The 20,924-nt window shown below is 27.9% G+C and overlaps 1 protein-coding gene across 4 annotated transcripts in view; it reads right to left on the bottom strand.

Moving 5' to 3' along the window:
* Positions 1-575: 575 nt before the first annotated feature.
* Fmr1 (synaptic functional regulator FMR1) overlaps positions 576-20,924 on the bottom strand; it is a 44,094-nt gene continuing 23,745 nt past the window's right edge. The window contains exons 7-13 of one of the 4 annotated variants that reach the window (XM_016052124.4): positions 17,935-18,066; positions 10,703-10,876; positions 9,816-9,894; positions 9,091-9,200; positions 5,784-5,924; positions 3,075-3,155; positions 576-2,410 (exon numbers count right to left, since the gene is read on the bottom strand). In XM_016052124.4, the coding sequence (XP_015907610.2) occupies positions 2,033-2,410; positions 3,075-3,155; positions 5,784-5,924; positions 9,091-9,200; positions 9,816-9,894; positions 10,703-10,876; positions 17,935-18,066 (1,095 nt within the window). In that variant the 3' untranslated portion in view covers positions 576-2,032. The remainder of the gene's footprint in view (positions 2,411-3,074; positions 3,156-5,783; positions 5,925-9,090; positions 9,201-9,815; positions 9,895-10,702; positions 10,877-17,934; positions 18,067-20,924) is intronic. The other 3 variants (XM_016052125.4, XM_016052129.4, XM_016052128.4) reach the window with 3 other exon arrangements.

Below are 20,924 nucleotides of genomic sequence, written 5' to 3' on the forward strand. Positions count from 1 at the left end.
ATGTAAATAAAAATGATTTAATTCCCTACAAATCCTTGTTTTGATAAATGAAAAATAGTATTTTAACACAATATGGCTAAAAATTATTAGTGAAAGATAATGTCACAGATTTTATTTATTATTTTGTGCAAATATGTCCCGAATACTATTTAATGTGCAGGAATACCAGAGTACAATGCTTTCTACCTTCATTGAGCAATATTTTTGTTATTGTGCATGGTAATAAAGATGAACTTATGTTCTAATTATTTACCTAAAACTGTATTGTTAAGAACAGTTAACCAAGCTTAATAGATTTAAAAGTTATCAAAAACAGTATCAAATCATGCTTGTTTGATTGTACAATATGTTTGCCTCCACAAAAATAAATAAAACTGTCTTCTAAGTACAAAAATGTAAAAAGGTAGGTCACTCTTAAAAAAATTAAAAATCTAGGAATTATATTTTCTGAAACTTTTAAGAGCTTTTCAGAATTATAATCCACAGATATTGTGGCAATTTTATAGAGGAGTGTCTCAGATTTAGGTTTTTTCTTTTTTTCTAAAAGAAAAAAAAATTTAAAGAAACAAACACTATTTCCAACATGGCAGCTTTATTACAACCTGAGGAACATTACTTTTCATTATAAAAGCAAACTGTAGAAATTAGAAGATTTCAGTAATTCAAACTCTCAGAGTCAAATGTTCCTGAAACTCTTCCTTTTTTTGTACACAAAACTTCGTTTCTGAATCTATAATCGAGACTCCCTTTACAAAAGAGGATGTCTTCATATCTCTTAAAAATCGAGATATCTCAGTTCCTGGATAACATGACACTTTCGGGACAGGGAAAACTTGCATATGTCTATTGGGCAACTATGTCCAAGTCACAGTATGGGGATAAATAATCTTCTCTCACCAACTCTGCTGCTTTAATGACTCTGCCTTGGCTTAGGTTTTTGTTTGTCACAATCTGGTTTTAATTCAACTGGTACAAGTTTTTGCAGCGAAACCACTTTGAGTACCTTTTCAACAGAGAAACTTCAAAAATCTGCTTTTTCAGCTTTCAGATGGTTTTGGATTTTTCATGCTACTGCAAAACTGTTTTACGCTGTATACTAGAAAGATGTCATGTTCAAGGACTACATCTGCCAATTAGGATTAGAGAAATAATAACAGAAGGAGATAAAAGAGTATTTCATCTAAAAAAAATCTCCTGCTACAAAGCCAAAAGCACTTATTTACAGGCTTTGTATCCAGCAAAAATTAACAAAAAACCAATTTGAACAGTTTTCCATAAGCTGCTTCAAAATCTGTAATTTACAATGAAATTTCCAATGCATTTAAATAACAGTGCAATATTACAAAGACTTATCTGTATTAGACAGTCCAAATAATATAAGATCATAAATATATATACACAAGAAATGTAAAACATGTACAAAACTGAGATATTGTCTTAAAATCATTTACATAAATACCAGATTCTATCCTTAGAAAGTTTTAGAAAGATTAAAAGAAAAGAAAATATTAATAATGAAAGTAGTAAAAATAGTCACCAAACAGAAGCATAAATGGCTATTTTGAGTTAAGAAATTTTTTAAATGGCAGAACACCCTTAAATAGTACCATTATTTTCCTTCCAAAATAAAAATTTAATAAGTCAAAGAGTAGTATTCCATTAGCACATTCATTCAATGGCAACTGCAGGAGAGCTTCTAGGCTCCAATTCAAATCGAGCTAAGAAGCCCCCTGAATCATAAAACTACTTGCCAGCTGCTTAAAAAGGGAGCTAGCGCTCTATTTGATAAGTGATCATACACTTTTCATTACTTAGCTCATATAGCTTTTAAAGACATATCAGGAGGTACGGACATAATTAAGTGGGACATTTCGTAAAATTATCAGCATTTGTATTTTTAAGAACATCTGGTCAACAGTGAAACTTAAGTTCGTTCAAGTCAAAATATAAGCAGCATTATGTAGAAATGCTGCTCAATTTCAAGATAAAGGTATCAAGTTGGTAAAACTTCTGTTGGTGCTAAACGAGGTTGTCACTTTCGATTTGGCATTCCACGTGAACTATTTTCTCCACTACCCCTATCTCTCCCTCTACTAACTCCACCTCGATAAGAGTTATGACCACCTCGCTTGTCTGCATTGCCTATGTAATCACTCAATGTTGCTGGATGATTACTTGTATTATTATTGAAACGAGTATCATTAGCCCAACGCCTCACAGGACCGGGGCCACCTCCTCTTCCTCGTCCCCTCGGTGGTCCTCCACCTCGAAGTCTGACATTGTCACCATCAGAATTGTAGTTTCTTTCTGGACCTGGTCGACGAGGAGCAGGAAAATTCTGAGCATTGCCTACTTGACTTCTAAGTTGTTGATCGATTTCTAGCTTTTCTTGACGTAGTTTCTCCACTTCCTATAAAAAATATAACAAATTTCCTATAGATAAAACATCCTTTAGAATACCAGAAAAATATATTAAATTTGGAAATACTTAAAGTTTTCAAGTGAATTTTAAAAAATTATGATTACCTTCCTACAGAGCAGTTTCTGAGAGTTTTGACTATATGAACGATTTAGATAGTCTGGTGCAAGACATTTTAGACATACTAAATGCTGTTTTGATAATTAAATGCTGTCAGAGTTATAAAAGTCATCAGGCAATCTCAATCCTACCAGTGAAAAAAATTAATTAACCTGACCTTAACTATGAATAATGGATAATTTACTATTTCTCCTTTGTTCAAAATTTTTGACAATGAGAGGTATTTTTAAGCATCAGGAAGAAATTTTTGTTTCATATCATCAAATCTTTTCTAAAGTCTTCTCTTTTAATATATATTATATAAATATTTCCATTGCTCCTTCAGGTTACTAAAGTTTTGATGTATTTCTAAATTTATTAATTTCAACATCTTTGAAATCTCTAATATGTTAAATGAAACATAGATTTTAAATTTCAGCAAATGATTTTGGTATAAGATATTTGGTAAGACACATATATACAGAACATAATTAATGTATCATTCAACATTTGGTAAAATTAATTTAATAGTAATTTTTTCAAAAACTATACTTACTTTTAGGTGTGCCAAATGGTATTCTAATAGTATTTTGGCATTTGTAATACTTTCTATTGTACCAACAAAAACAAATGGAACCTAAAATTAAAATTTTAAAAAAAATCATTAAAACGTTTTATAAAAGATGTGAATTCAAAAGTACAAAACTCCATTTCAAACAAAGAATATAAATCAAAGTTATGGCCAATTTTAAGATATACAAACAACTTTAAATTCAACAAGCATATTTCATTTGATTATTCTATTTTAGCATCTTTTTTTATTTATGTACGTAACAAATTTTTAGACGAAATAGATTAATCATTTGTAATTCATACCCATCATATTGCAAAAATATATTTAAACACTAATTGGTAAATTTTCATTCCAATAAAGATAGCAAAAAAAAAAAAAAAATACCACAGCACTATCAAGAAAAACAAGAATACTTAGTTTTGCTCATTCATTCCATTGAATTAATACATTATATACAGAAGAGCGTAGATCACAAATATTGACCAGGAAAAATGATTTACATAAAAATAAGAGATTCTTTTGATAATTAACTCAAGAATGCCAACTGTATTTATGTTAATCTCTATTAAGTAGGGATATGAATTTTAGTAATATTAAAATGAAACAAACATTTAATGTATAATCCAAATGCAAATTTTTTCTGATAACTTGGTTACTCTAACACAGAAACAAATGCTTTCTTGCATTCTTCTAGAGAAGTGCAAGTTTTTTTGAACAAGTGAATTTCCTCATATAATGCAAAAGTTAAAGGTTGAAAAGGTTTTAAAAATAATATGATGAATAATAACCATAACTTATAGAAGCATCAAAAAGATCACTTTGATATTCCTGATTAAGTGGTTACTGATTAAGTGTCATGCGCTAATTAATATCTCAGTTAACCAACTTATTGAGAAGCCAAAAAGTTCTAAATCACAATCAATGATTTAACTGGTTATCAACAAAGTGGCAAGAAGTGCAATTGGGCAAACAGTTGCTTACTAAGGCAATACCTTTTAATTTCTTTTATTTATAAACACACAAACCCAGGGTTTCTAAGGGGAAAAATCAGCTCATGCAGGGTGCATAGCCAAATCTTTCAACAAAAAATAAGCACCTTTTAAATACTTTTAAAGCACTCAAAAAATATTTTTAAGCACTATATACACTGACAAAATGCAAAATAATTTTCAAAGACTTTACACGATCATGATGAAATAACTAGTTTCTGACAAAGAACTCTTTTCTTGATTACATTAGCCATTATAAAATGATCGAGAGATTTTTCGGTTCTATATCAGAAGGGGGAAAATGAAGCCTCAAATTGAGAATATCTTGCAAAATGCAGCAGAGTTGCACAGGAGAGTGCAATAAACTCACCGAACCCAGCTCACTTGTATAAGCTATGAACTGACGGTACCCCAAAATGGATTATGGTTGAATGAATTGTAAAAATTTTGGATAGAACAATGAGAGAAGCACGATTTTGCATAATATGTGGCGAAAATAGACTGGTAAAGGAAAAAAATTTCATTTTTGAATTTCATTTTTCTTTTTAAAACACCCAATGAAAAAAGCATCTTTAAGGGCTTTTAAAAAACAAAAATCAAAAATGAGAACCTTTAAGCACTTTTCAAAAAAGCTACGCACCATGTCATGTGAGGAAACACTGCTGTCTAAAAATTCCATTACACAGCAAAATAAACTAAAATATTTATTTACAAATTAAATAGAAAATCAAAGTTTCGAGATTATATTCTGCAATCAATCATTATTAGTCATTTTCTTTTGAAAGCAGTATTAATAATAGACTAGGTAACTTTATTTATAAAAAATATACAAAATGTATTTTGTTACTTAAGTTTTGACTAAAAAGATGATTGATTTGTCAGAGCAAACACTGAAAAAAAATTTCTTAATTTAACTCTTGAACTCCTAAAAAAAAAATTAAATCATAAATTAAAAAGTTTTGTCATATTAATGAAGAGAAGGTGAGAAAAAAACAGTCATATTTACAGAAAAAAGATTATAAGAAAGAAGAAAACTGCTATTTTTTTTCTGTCTTTTCTCCTAAATTACTATCAACAAAAATGCACGAGACTGGCAAACTCGAGAATGAATAATTAACAAATTCCAATAATTAACTTTTAGAAACAATTTAAGAATATGAAAATTAATACTTTAAAACTGAGGGTTTTTACGTTACTATATTTACCAAATGTATAAAGTTGACCCTTAGCATATTTTATAATATGGTTGAAAACTATGTATAAGAAATTACTTAATTCAACTTTTAAGACATAATATCTATATACTGAGAAACAAATTTTAAAATATAATGCACAAAGCATTAAAACAAAAATCTTAATTCAAAAAGCAATTTAAAAATTATGCAATTAAAGTGATCTTACATGTGAAATAAAGGGAAATTCAAGCAAAAGTAAAGCAGAAACAAAGTAAAGGAAAATTCAAAGAGAATGATAAACAAGAAAGAGGAAAATCATATTGCCAAAGAAAAGAAAACTTGAAATAAAATTTAGGAAATAATAAGCCCACTAAAACATATTGAACATCTGAGTAGAACAAAAAAGGAAGATTTGATACTTTAATAAAATCCTGAGTTCTATTAGAAATCACTGCAAATAGAAAACAAAAATGCAGTGGATCTTTAAAAAAATAAAAGCTAAGATTACTATTCCCAGCTACACTTACACTGAAAGTTCGTTCTGAAACAGTGCCTTCCACCAAACTAGAAGTTCTGTCAGTCATACTGGGATGTGATGTTGGTTTTCTATGTACTTGAATGTCCAATGATCCTTTACCTGTTCTATGTTGAGGTGGACCACGTCCCTCCTGAATAATACAGGAGGAAATTTAACCATAATTCTTTCAATTAAAACTTTTTTTTCCTCTCACTATTTTCTATTAGATCTGAATTTATTCATGGAATTAAAAAATAAAAAAAAGAGGCTTTATAAATTTTAAAACTAAATAAATTATTTAAAATTCTTGACATCTTTATGAAATTCTATCTACGCTATACGGAAAACCAAATAATAGTTCAAAGAAACAATCAAAATATTTACTAAAATCTAAATTCCCACAATGAAAAATATAAGAATCAGATTTTACTTCATTAAGAAGTAAATACTAAACAAAATAGAGCCTCTAAACAACGATTATATTTTGCACAAAAAATGAAGACTATTTTTAAAAAAAATGGAGCAAATATTAGTTTAAGACTTCTTTAACAAGAATTACTTTTTATACTTTTTATACTTTTGTACTCTAAATAGACAACATTGAGAAAAATACAAGTAAATAAGGCCACACTAATAGAAATAACACAATAATTCTCAATTATTAAAACTTTAGCTCCAGTATATCATTTGTAATGTTTACAACAAAATTTTGTGGTAATTAAGACTTCTGATATTCAAAATAATGTAAGTGCAATTTGACTTACAGCGAAGACGCTGAAAAGCTGGTTTAAAGAGATCCGTGTTTAAAGAGAATTAAATTTTTTAAGAGCAATCAGTTTTTAAAAATGACTTTCAAAATAACAAAACTATTAGAAGTAATCACAATCATCATCATTCCTATTGATTGCAAATCAATTATTTTGAACCATGATAAGTTTAGAATAAAATAAAACAGACAATTTTCACAGAATTTTCAAAGTATTCAGTAAATTTAACGAGAACAAATATCTAATCAGTATTATAGTATTGTTTCTTATTGACATAAGGAAAACCTTATGCTAGCAAAATCCAATCAAGTGATCAACAAAACTTTGATACATTTTATGCCTCCCTAATTGAGATATTAAAAGCTCTGCCCATACTAAAAACTTAAAAACTAATCATTAGATTTTTCTGTGCTAAAATACAATTTCATTAGCTAGAGGGATAGATCTTAAAGTTAAACTACTATATTTTCATTTAGTCTCGTTACATTTCTTCACAAATAAGCAATACCCATTCAGTACATATTTTAATTGCACATTTGCAGAAGACAAAAAATTATTCTTTACTAAATAACCTTTAAGCCATATACTAATAAATTGTGATTAAGTATTCTTTATAGAAAGCAATTAAACCACTGATATTACATATTAAGCAATTTTTACATCTCAGTTTTTACACATTAAACAATTTAAAAGATAACTTTTGCACATTTGTGTTAAAATAACGACTATGCATAAAAGTGAATGACTAAAATATTTTTTCTTCTGATGACTAATATATTTCTGAATGACTAATATATTTTAATATATTTATTGATGAATTTTTACACCCTTCAATTTTTGCTGAAAAATATTCAATACCTCCCTTTACCAGATAATCTATCAGTATTCTGAAAACAGAAAGGCTCCTGCTTGCTTGTAGACAGTGTGTTCCCTGAAGAAGTGCTGTCTTACAAACACACATATATTTTATTTTTTCCTGATTTAATGTTTATTTTTTTTCCTGATTTAATGTTTGTTTGAATATCTAAATTATTCTGAAAATAAATAACATGAAAATATTGTGTAACTCTCCAGATACTGTCGAAATGACAATCACAATTTTAGGTACGTAAAATAATAGGAAAAATAAAAAGTTAACACAAAAACTAAATTAAAAAAATAAGATTGCGGAACTATTGTAAGATTTAAAAAAGTTTTTTAAAAAATGGACTTTTGAGACATTAAGTAGCGTTAAGAAAAATAGAACTTCAAATCAAAATTACCTGCCCATTATAATTCTAGCATTAGTAACAAAATTTTAAAAAGGGCATCTATAAGCTTAACATTACTTGAATAAATTATTAACAAGAGATAATAAAAATCTTAAGTACATGTTGCATAAAATACAATTATATAACTTAACTGTAACAATCATACTTTGCTTAAAATAAAGAAAACATTTACTTTTCAATTTATATTTAACCTTAATTAAAATACTATTGCTACTCTGACTTATAACTAAATGCTTCTGCTAAAATGTTTCTTTTTATTAAAAAATCAGAAATAAAATTAATCTTGCTCTTGTGCAATGAATATATCTTTACAATTAATAATAACTTAATCATTCCTTACTAAAAAAATATTAAAATTACCTTAAAATATAAAATATCAAAATACATCAAAGTCAGGGTTGCCACAGAAAAAAAATGAACAAAATAGTTGCTTTTAGTAGCCTATAGCACGAAACTAGTTGCTGAAAAGTATGAATAGTTGCCTAAATAAGAACAAATATTTTTCAATATGACTACAATTTTATTAAAAGATTTAATTGTCATATACCATGTTCCATTTAGCCATACATTCATTTCAGGCCAAAAATAGTTGCAAATAGTAGCATATTAGTGTGGCAACCCTGCAAAGTATGTGTGAATTTTTACGATAAGATGTATAGAATAGTTTTGAAGTAAAAAAAAAATAGTTAGCTTCATTAACTGACACTTCATTATTTTTTTAATTAAATTAATGCCCTTTTTCCCTTCTCTTTCATATAAAAAGATTTGACATTTGGGTTGAAATAAAATTCATCAGATATTATAGAAAAGTTACAAGTATTTGCAAAACATTTGAGCAAAAAATACTTACAAGAGCTATTTTAAGTAGGGCTTAAAAAAATTTAAAGTGTAAGAAGATAAATGAAAGCTCACAACACAAGTTGCGCTAGTGTATCAACTCTGCTATATAACCATCATCAGATTCTTAATAGCAAGACACTTTAATGCACTTATTCACTGCTAGTTACAAGTAGATAAATAAGCAGCAATGCAATGATTAGCATAGAAATTCAGAAGTAAGTTAAGTTTTAAAAGCATCCAAGAGAGATTATTAGCTTTCTGAAATACTTTTTTTAATCACAATATACAGCAGCAATTGGTTGGACAAAAAAAACTCCAGTTATTATCATTTGCAGTTTAGTGTGGAGGGTAAAAATTTTCAAATAATTAAAACATTTAAAATAGCCCTTGTGTATATTAATAGCAATTGTTTAAGCTTAAATAATTATAGAAACCTTACCTCTTCCCTCGGAGATTGATTTTCATTATCACCTTCAATTTTTACTCTTACAACACCAGATTTATCAACTATTTCTTGAATTATTCTTCCATTTTTACCAATAACTTTACCTAAGTACAAATTTACTCTCATTATTAACTAAAAAAAAAATCTAATATCAAATTAAAACTAATACTGGAGTGATAATTTAATTTCAATCATACTACACAAATCAAGCAAAACAAATTAGGAATTTTAGAGGGAACACGAACCCTAGTGATTTTTCAAACTGACATGAAATTTGAGCACCCGAACATTGACAACAATGGTTATATTTAAATTCTACATTAAAATTACGTAATGCATTTAATATTATGAAATAGAAACTTTTAAACTGATAGAAAGAAAAATGCAGGTCAAGCACTGTAATGAAAGTAGGCAAGGGTGGTTTTGTACATCAAAATAAATACAGACATGAGAGTGGTTAAAGAAAAAAAAAGTTAGAAACTACTTATACAATTCAAAATATGCAAAAATAGATAAACCATGTGAAACTATTTTGCACAAAAAATCTAATTAATTTACATATTATACTAAGTTGTTTTCTTTTCACTATATGCTGTACTGACAGTCCAACAAATTGTTAGACTGTCGGCTTGCTTACATGTATCATGATTAAAAAGAATAAATAATTGTTTACACAGAAATTTTTTTTACAGGACTGTAATAATTATAAATATACTAACCAACTAGGATTCGAGGCACTTGAACAGATTCTTCAGCATATTCTAGCATGCTTCTCGCTTTTTTAACTGCTTCTTGCGTCTAAATATAAAGGTAAAGTTATTTAATCATTTCATTCTCCACCAATAAAATATAAGGTAGATTTTAATTCCATGTTTTTTCAATCAAAAGATAGAATTTTAATTAACATTATTAGCATTTTTTTCGAAAAAATTATGTTTATTAATTACTTTTTACAGCTATGCAAGTCTATATCAAGACAGCATTAAATGTTTACTTTAATCTGTACTTTCAATCTTGAGAATCAAAAGATTTTTAAAAATGTAATTTCAAATGTGTTGGAATATAACACACACCAAGAAAGATAGTAATTTGGTTAACTAAAATTAATTAAAGCAGCAATTTATTAAAAATAAATTTTAAAATTAAGAAAAGGAAATAATAAAAGTATCAATAATTTAACTTTTTATTCAACTTCATCAATAATTTTTTTTTAAAAAAATCATTTGATTTAAATCATGATTTAAAGATTTAAATCAACAAACCCTGGTTTAGAACAAAAAATTTCAACCCTTTCCAGTACAATTTTATCATTTGAGCACAGAACAAATCTTAATAGTTTGAGATTCAAAATTCTACCCTTTAAGATTTGTAACAGAATTGCTGAAAATAGAAAATAATAAATAAGCATTCAACCTCTGAATTAATCGTAAAAATATGATAATGTAAAATGATTGATTAGTTTTCTTTTGCACGAAATGACTGAATTCCCAAAATGATTAAAACACTGAATTTTGAAGGAGTGTTTTGAACTACAAAATATTCCAGTAGAAACACTACTAAATTAGAAGCTACATTATAACAATTTATTAAAAATAAATAAAATTACCTCTCCAAATATTTTAAAAGTACAACTACATTCTTCTAAATCAATTCCAGTAATACCATCTAATTTTCTTGCATTCTGTATATTCGCCCCATGGGCACCTATTGCTAAGCCCATTAAATCTTCCCTAACCGTAAATTCTTCTCCATAACCAGAATTTGAATGAAGGCGTGTACTCTAAAAAATAAAGACCATTTTTGTTAATACACTACACAGAAACCACAGGTAGATATGACTACCAAGTGGATTTTTTATCTTTTAAAAACAAAAACACTCATCTCAATTAAAATACATAAAACAGCCATTGAGAGCTTTATTAATGTTATAAACATGGGTGTCACTCTAAAAGAAATTTCAAGACTGAACTTATTTGATTTATTAACACAACTTATCACTCTTCAGCAGAATTTTCAAATTTTTTTTTTCTCTATGACTTCAAAAAGTACCCTTCCATAAAAACTACCTAAGGTAACTACCTAAAACTAACTTCCCAAAAAAATAAACACAGTAATATAATGGCTCATAACATATTAATGTGATTATTTTTTCTAAAAAATAAAAAAATTCGTCATATTTAGTTTATTTTTTTTACAGCAATAAAATCTACCTTGAACATCTGTTTACACCAATCGCGGTATAAAAGAACCACTACTTTGACTTGGAGTCATTCATGTCTATTTTTCACTTCCTCATCATCAATTTTTTGATCTAGCTCTATAAATTTAATAAAAAAACTCAATAAATAAAAAATTGCCAAATATTTCTAACATTAGAAAAACTCAAACTGATTCAGATTCAACAAAAGATGATTCCTTCATTGCAGTGACATTATTTGATCATTTAGCAAAAAATAATAAAAAATGTCTTCATTAAAAGGTTTTTCTGCTAAAAAATTTGAAAAACAAATTAGAGAGAGAGATTAATAGTAGTATGGAATTTAGTCCACTCGTTTTTTCTTTGGACTAGAGAAAGGCACCTATGATTGTCTGAAAATTGAAAAAAGATTTACATGAAATATAAGATCTCATTTCAATAACAATCTAAATATCAAATTAATAAAAATTAGTAGCCATAATACAAAATTTAAAAGCCTGATTATCTTTCAAATAAAAATTTCAAACATATAAATCAACATTGTGAATTGAGAAAAATACTTTCATAAAAGCATCTGCTTACATATTAGATATTTCTATGCATAATTATAAGATAATTGCCATCCAATCATTTGATGCATTCTCCTTTGACAGAAAAATCACATCAGATCTTTAATATATTAAGATATATTTTTGGTTGTTTTCAGACAAAAATAAATAAGTTATAAGGGTATTTACTTGCAGACTCTTAGTAAAGGTATGTTTGCAAAGGGTATAAAATTTTAGTAGAAAACCGAACAAAAAAAAACTATTTCTTGCCCCTAGTAATGATGCCTTGATTTTGCACGAACGTACAGTCAATACATCTTTTTACACATTGGATAAATTTTATCTTGCCTGTGCAGCATTTTTATCTTTTTGATAGTAAAAATGAAATATGCCAAAAATGCTACTTTTCACTTCCTATATCAGAAAAAGCACAAACCAAAAACTACTACACATAATCAATATGTAAAACGTATAACTTAATTATGCTAAACACATGTATATCAGAAAAAATATATATAATAAACACATAAAATATATACACATTCAAGTTGGTCACTTATTATCCTACTTTAATCCATCAAAATACCTTAAAATTATGGCAATCTGAAATCATTGCTTTAGTGAACAACAATAATAAATGTAATTATTTTTAAAATACAATAGGCATTTCAAATATTTTCACACCCAACAAATATGCTTCGATCATAAAGCAGCTAAAACATTCCAAGCGCTATTGAAAACAAAATGCTTTTAAGTAAAATGATAGGCTTTACACTCATATATAAAGATTTTTGCACATGATTTTAAAACTTATTCAAGCATTCTTAATCTATCCATACAAAGTAGATCAGATAGAAAAAAACAGACAATTTTCAAACTTTAAAAAAAAAAAAAACAATAGTACAATAAATTTCTTGAAAATTTACACTGGGCTAGCATTTAAAATTAAAATTAACTAGACTAGCATTTTAAGTTAAATTACCAACATGGATGAAGATTTTACACAAAAGCATAGCTTCAAAGTTCAGATGAAAAACCAATGCTAATCAAAACTACCAGGCAATTCAAGCTATGGTAGGCACATCCAGGCATTGAAAGCTTTGATGGTAACCTTACCAACCAGAAACTGCTAACGTAATAGAAAAGTTTCCCTCTCAACATAGTTTTTTTTCCCCACGAAACTTTCACCAATTTTTAAATTTTAAAAAGGTATTCATAACATTTAACAGTATAACATTTCACAGCTTACTGTGGTTTGAAATAAATTTATGTCTATTATTCTTATACACACAATATGAAAAAATATAAAGCCTCAAAACACAGGGAGAAAGGAAATTTGGGAGCCCTTGTGTGACGATTTTAAAGCATTTTATTGTGATCTTAATGGGAGAATATAAGACCTTTCATATAAGACCTTAACATTATACTTGCAAACATAACAAGAAAAAAAACTTATTTTTAGTTCAAATGCGTGTAAAAAAAAAAAATTAGAGCATAAAGAGTTACGATTAAACATTTCGATAATGAAAGATACAGCTATCTACGAAGAATTTGTCAGAGAAAGAAAATTTCAGTAAAAATATGGAAATAAAACATAGAATTTCTACAAAACCAATTTAAAATCTGCCACTGTTTTATAAATGCTTTCCATTTTAAAAAGTTTGAACTAAAATTTTATTCATTTACGATAATTCAAATTGAAGTAATAAGTTAAAAGTAATAAAAAATTATGGCAGGCAAAAGTATCATATTTCAGGAAACTAAGTTACAAAAAGGTAATAAAATTACATTTTATATATATATTTCTATATTTAAACACACAGTGAAACCTCCCGTTATGGACACGCCTGCAAAACGGACGCCTCTCAATACGGACATATTTTTAATCCCCAGTGAATATTCAATGAATAAACCATTATGTACATTTTCCACATAGTGGACACTCTCGTAACTGGAAGCGGACAGTCATTTTTGCCCCAAAATGTTATTTTCTATCGTTTCAAACCAGACACAACTTTTCCTAAATTTAAAAAAAATAAATAAATCTGCTTTAAAATGCAAGAAGAAAATATGCAACTTTTCATCATTTTTAAAGCATGTGATTTCTTTGCCATCCATTACAAAAAAATATTGTTAAGCTATTTCATTACTAAAGAACAGGGTGGCCACTCAAATCAGATTTCAAATTTCCCTGATTTTTCCAGGTTTTCCAGATAAAAATCTTAAAATTTCCAGGTTTTTGTTTCTTTTTTCTTATAAAGTATAGGATGTGTACAAGAAAAGTGTCTACATTATAAAATATTTTATTCAAAATGTTATTTTTTAACATATCATCTTGAAAAAAATAATTTCTTTTGACAATTTTCAAGATTTTTTATTTATTTTTTAATGTTTTGGCACAAAATTTTGAATCAAAAATCATATATTGACCAACAAAGGAGCCTTTTTTGTTTAAAATTAAAATATGTTATAAGAGGTTAAAATGAAATAGAAAAAATTAGCATTAATGCAACAATTGTAACAATTTGTCGACAAACATTGCTGTTAGTGATTGTAAAAAAATGTGTGAGTGGTTGGTTTGCTCAGAAAAAATAATTCACAGATTTCTTTGAATAGGAGTAGAAAAGCTTTCAGAAAAAGAGTGCGATATAAAATCTATTATCATAAAATTATAACCAACTAATTTTTGGAGAATTTTATAAAGTTAAAAATACAAAAACATTTTGTCAAAATAGAGAAAAAAAATAACCACCAAAGCATCGGAACAAACTTGAGCCATAAATGGATTTAGCCCAAGGACAGAATTTAAAAACAGAAGCTAATATCCTAATCCCTTTTTCCACCAGAATCTTACCTAAATTTTCCTAAATTCCCATAGCGGTCAAAAGTTTCCACATTTGTTTAGCAACCGTGGAAGAATTTTATATGGCATTCTAGTTTAACAGAACTATAATGGAGCAAATTTTGATGCAAGCAAAGTATCGCTAAGTTGATGATATTTCAACTGTTTGGCGATACATTTCCGCTAAAAAAAAGTGGGTATAATGGATGAAATAATTTAAATTAAGAAAATTAGCAAATAATTTAAATTAGTGAAATTTGAAAAATCACCAAAGAAAAATTTCCAGCTTTTCTTTAAAAATCCCTGATTTTTCCAGGTTTTTATCCAAATTTCCCTGATATTTCCAGGTTTTTTCCAGTATAAAAAAATTCCCTGATAATTCCAGGTTTTCAAGGTTTTCCAGGTGGGTGGCCACCCTGAAAGAATCAATCTGTCTACTTGCCTTATTTTTGCAAAGAAAGGAGAGAAAATGATACTGGTCTAGTGAAATAATTCGAACAGTGGCATCATTTGATCTTTTCATCTGGACGACACAGGTTACGAGACCCCTCAATTTGAAATGACGTCCTAAATGCTTTAAATGCTTCTTCCCCACTGAAAATTTCTTTTCCTATCAATTTGAAGACTGTATTTAACACAGCGGGTGAGGGGGGGGAAAGAGAACAGAAATATTATCTGGGAATTGTTCATATATTCACACTTGACAGATGATCAATTGTAAATAATCAACTCCATAGGTCTTCATACCTTACAGGTATGCATTACTTTTTTTCTTCTTGTGAATCGTGGGAGGTTTACTTTTAAGGAGGTATTAACCATGTTTCCTATCAAGTGATAGGTAGGTGTTAGAGGGTTTAAACCTAACAATAGAAACTAACTGAGGACTAAAAGCTCCTATTCGGTATCACATGACTAACTTGAATATCTGTGTAACTCGTTATATATATATATATATATATATGTATATATATATATATATATATATATATATACCGTATATTCCGGCGCATAACGCGCCCCGGCGTATAACGCGCACCCTTAATTTCTAATACATTTTTTAAATTTTAAGATATACTCTTCCCAAATGTAATTTTTCAATAGGTATATTTCTTCATGTCCACGAAAAAGGCTGGATGGACGAAAATGGTGTTAAATTGTGGGTAAAAAATGTCTGGCAAATCCATCCTGGTTGCGTAAGAAAACCAGAAAGCCTTTTAGTGTGGGACATGTTTCGGTCCCACCTTACAGATAATACAAAATAATTGTTGAAACTATGTAACACCGGTATGGCAGTTATTCCGGGCGGATTGACACCATTAGTTTAGCCATTGGATGTCTGCTTAAACAAACCATTTAAAGCCAATTTAAAAAAACAGTGGAACACTTGGATGTTGGAGGGCGAGAAAACCTTTAATCTATAAATTTTGATATTCGGCGTATACCGCGCACCCGTAAATTCCAATGTTATTTTTTGTATTAAAAGTGCGCGTTATACGCCGGAATATACGGTATATATATATATAAGTACTTGCAGCTTAAGCGCAATAAATGATACTTATTGTTTTTCTTAACTTTCTTAGTGTTTTCTTGTATTTATTTATTTATTATACATATATATACATATATATATATATACATATATATATATATATACATATATACATATATATATATATATATATATATATATATATATATATATATATATATATATATATATATATATATATATATATATATATATATATATGGGTTTTTTTTTTTTTAATTTCCCAGAAATGTTACTTCTCCTCTTAACCAGATTGAATTATTATTCTAATGATTAAACCCATGTCTTGGAATTTCCCCACTCTCTTGCTTTTGAGAAAGAAGGGGTCACACATCAACTAGGTCCTATTATAATTCCAGGGTTGCCACAGTAAAAAATGAACAAAAATAGTTGGTTTTAGTAGCCTCAAGCATGCAAATAGTTGCCTAAAACTAAGAAAATAGTTGCCTGAACAGGAACAAAAATTTATCAAAAATAGTAGCCAAATAACTAAAATTATAGCTTAATTGTCAAATACTATTATTAGGACTGGGTGATGTCAGAAATTTCAAATCGTGATACATCGTCAGTTAGACATCACGATATAGTGATGTATCGCAATTTAGCATTTGTTCAAAAATTACCTATGGGAAATCTTTAAATCAATCAAAAATAAATAAAAATAAATAAATCTAGTACAAAAGAAAATATTAATTCTAAACATATTTTACTATGACATCAATACCATTGCTTAATTTTTTCAATTAAATTAATAAAGAAGTCTAAGTAAAAGCAAACCCAAGCTTTATTTCATTTTTCTTAAATTAAAAATGAAATAAAGAATTAAAAAAGATTTATTGGTTTAAAAATAATAATACTGTAACAAATTATTTTACATACATGAATTAAAAATTAAAAGAAGAAAAAAAACGAAAGTGGAAAACAAACCAAAGAAATGTCTACTTTAGAAAGAAAAAAAAAATTCTTATTATTTGTTGGAAAAAAAACATGCTTTTGAAACATCATTAGCCCCTTTTTTATTTATTTATTTAGTCAAATAGTCAAATTCCGTACTTAATAAATGCAAAAATAATTTAACTTATTTATTATTATTTTCATTTTTGAAAATAAAATCGACTAAAGATTTATTTGTTTAAAAATGATACTGACTATCGAACAAATTATAAAACAAACAAGTATTGAAAGAATTTTAATAAAAATTTTAAAAAAATACTTAAAGTATTATGTTAAATTATTAAAAACGCCAAAACATTACTAAACTTTTTATTTAATTAAAAAAAAAAATTGTTTTAACTAATAGCCAAATTTTTTTAAACATTTGTTTTGATTTTCTCAAAAATAAAAGTAAATTAAATAAAGATAAGCCTTGTCTTAATTTTTTTATAATTAAAAATGACTGAGTATTTATTGGTTGAAAAACAATCAAATTATTATACTTAACTACCTAATAGTCGCCTATTCCTGAAAATACTTGCTTTCTTAACCTTTTCAGGCAAAAAAGTCGCCATAGTCGCCTAAGGTCGAAAATAGTAGTAAATAGTTGCATTTTAGTAGCCTGTGGCAACCCTGTAATTATTTTTCCAAGCAAATAAAGGCATAACAATTTATATAAAACCAGTGGCAAAAATGCTTAAAAATAAAACATTACAAAAAAAATATTCAAAATTAAACAAATAAAAAGTATATACAAGTAAGCACATACTTCTAATTGGCGAGCTGCCTCTTCCGTCCTGTTCAGAAGCAACACTTTTTGGCGAAGATTTCGAAAGTGCATGTCACTGAGCATGCACGCCCTCTTCTTCAGTCCTTCATGCCTTCCCTGGGAAGAAAAAAACTAAAATATTCTCAGAAAAAAGCCAACTAAAAGTAAAATAATCAATGATATCAATATACTTATTAAAAAGGGTAATCAAAGTACAGTCAAACCCCACTACAGTGAACACCGTTTATAGTGAACTCCCGGATATAATGAACGAAATGTTTGGTCCCGTGCCTTGCTATACACGTGTTATTTTTTGTGGATATAGTGAACCAAAATAGTGAGGAAATTGTATATAATGAACTTTTTTCGGTCTTTGACTGATTTTTTTCTTCATTTTTTGGGGACCATTAGTTTGGGAACCATTAGTTAAATTGCCTGCGTAACGGATATAGTGAACTCCCGGTTATAATGAACCAAAATTCTGGTCCCTTGAAGGTTCACTATAGCGGGGTTTGACTGCATTTACAATAACATTTTCATAAAGAAACAGACTAAAAAAGTACTCAAAAAAATCAATCTATTTAAAACATAATTATAAGGTAAAATCCACTTATCTCTCATTTTTCTAGATAAAAGATAAGAGGAAAATAATTGAGGGAACAGGAACTAATATAAAAATAACAAAAACGATTCTAAAAAACAAAAAGAGCACTGTCAATCTTTAAAAATTGGTTAATGTCTTTCGGTAGATAATTTTCATAAAATAAATTTGGATGTTGAACCTTTTAGTTATTACAGTTTAATGTTTTAAATATACTAAAAACACAAACATGTACCAGCACCATAACTTCCAACTTGTTAAAAATACAAATAAGAACATAAAGCATAATAAGACAACCAGGAGTAACAGTGACACAAGGTTAAAAACCCTGAAAATTTTATATGTAAAATATCTATATCAAGATATGAATTTACAAACCATGCATTTTTCATATTAAAACATAATTTTTTGAATTAACATTTTTAATTAAACTACTAACTAACGAAGAATATCACATTTTTATAGTAACTAATTCAAGAAAACTTCTTATAAGAATCACTATATTGGATTTTAAAATCGCGAAAATACAAATTGTGATATTGAATCTCTAAATCGCATAAATATGAATCATGATACATAATCTTTAGATCGTGTGGATACGAATCGTAATACATGGTTTATAAAGCGTGTGTAAACACAAAAATGGATGTTTGATATTAGAACTGCATGAAAACAAATCGCGATATTGGATTTTATTAACTCATAAATACAAATCTTGATATTGGATTTTTAAGTTGTGTGAATAAGAATTACGACATACTATTTTTAAAATGCATGAATACAAATTGCAATGTGTAACTTTTAAAGTAGGTAGTTAGAAAATTTGATTATTGTTACTAAAATCATGCGAATACGAATCACGATATTAGCAGATTCTAAACATTCAAAAGGGCGAAAATTTGCTAACTAAGATACTTTTTAATGGGATTCAAGTGAGATTTAGCAAAACTTACAAAATTTTGTACAATTATAAGTTTTGGATATGCGAAAGTTTGCAAATAAATGATTATAGTGCTAGATGCAGAATTATTGGAGCACAGTGACGAAGAAGAAACAATACAACCTACTTGTAGTTTCAAGAATCATTCATTTTGAATTAAGTATGAAAACTACTAATAACTGCGAAGGAGAAAAACAGATCTGTGCCGAAGCACTGAGTTTCCTGGGAAACTTTATAACATCTTGGAAACGGAAAACAAGCTAGCACACCAAAGCTTGAACTGATAAACAATATTCACAATGGCAATATTACAACACATTTCCGAGGTATTTATAATAAAGAAACAGTGAAGATAAGTTGTTTACATTCCTCCTTAAAATAAATATTTAAAGAGTTATACAAACAGGTATGTTACTCCTCTAGAAAGATAATATAACCCAAAACTTTAATTTTATAATAGGGTGAGCATAATAGAAAGGAAGAGCCAAATAATTTGTGCAAACTATTTCTAACTAAGGTCTTGAGAAAAGTAGAATTCTACAATATTCAAGGCAAATCACATGCCCTGCTTCTAGATTTTATAGCTGCACTGCGTCGAAAGAAAATCAGTAAAATGAGTATTTATGGAACAAGACTAGAAAAACCGGAAGAAATACAATTTAATCGAAACAGTAGGCAGCTATGTAGTACTATAGTCATTAGAAATTTGAAACTATAGAACTAAATTGAAACTATAAAAGTTATAGGTGAAAAATGTATTGTTTTACAAAGAAAATTAAAACCAAAAAGGTATTGTCCCTATATGTGATCTTTCTGTATAACAGCTTTGCGTATGAATAGGTGGCATTACTCTGGCATAATACGGTACCACTTACCCTTAAAAATTATTAGTATAGGGTATACCAGGCAAATGTACACCAAGCTTTGGGACTAAAAAAACAAAACTAAAAAATATTCAACAAGAAAAAAATAAATGTCTATTACCTGGGGTCTTTCTAGGGTAAATTTACTACCGCTTAGTGGTACTTTCATAAACTTAAATTTAAGAAAAACGATGGTTTCACAAAATACTTTTTTAAAAAAACAAGTTCTCATGCTAGCCCCATTCCTGTTGCAATCTATGGAAAATAGGATTTTTTCTGCCAGTTTTCTTACGAAAAGGTAGCACGTGTTTGGTCAGATAGTGCAAAATGGTAAGCCTAACCGGTCGCTTACATCATATCAAAGCAAGTTTTTTTTTGCTAATTTTTTTTAAACAATGAAACAAAAAGGCTTTCCCTCGATAAACTTTCTAGGAAATCGAAATTCGAACATTATGCTAAACAGTATCTTAAACACCATTGTAAATTTATTCAAACAGACCTTTGTTTTCATTAAACATTTTTTTCTCTGCAAAACTTTTTGTATGACCTAGGTGAAAATGTTCTTATAATAAAAATAACTTCTAGT

This window comes from Parasteatoda tepidariorum, chromosome 2, assembly GCF_982258835.1.
Source record: "Parasteatoda tepidariorum strain Cologne lab strain chromosome 2, Ptep-v5.0, whole genome shotgun sequence".
Classification (NCBI taxonomy): Eukaryota; Metazoa; Arthropoda; class Arachnida; order Araneae; family Theridiidae; genus Parasteatoda; species Parasteatoda tepidariorum.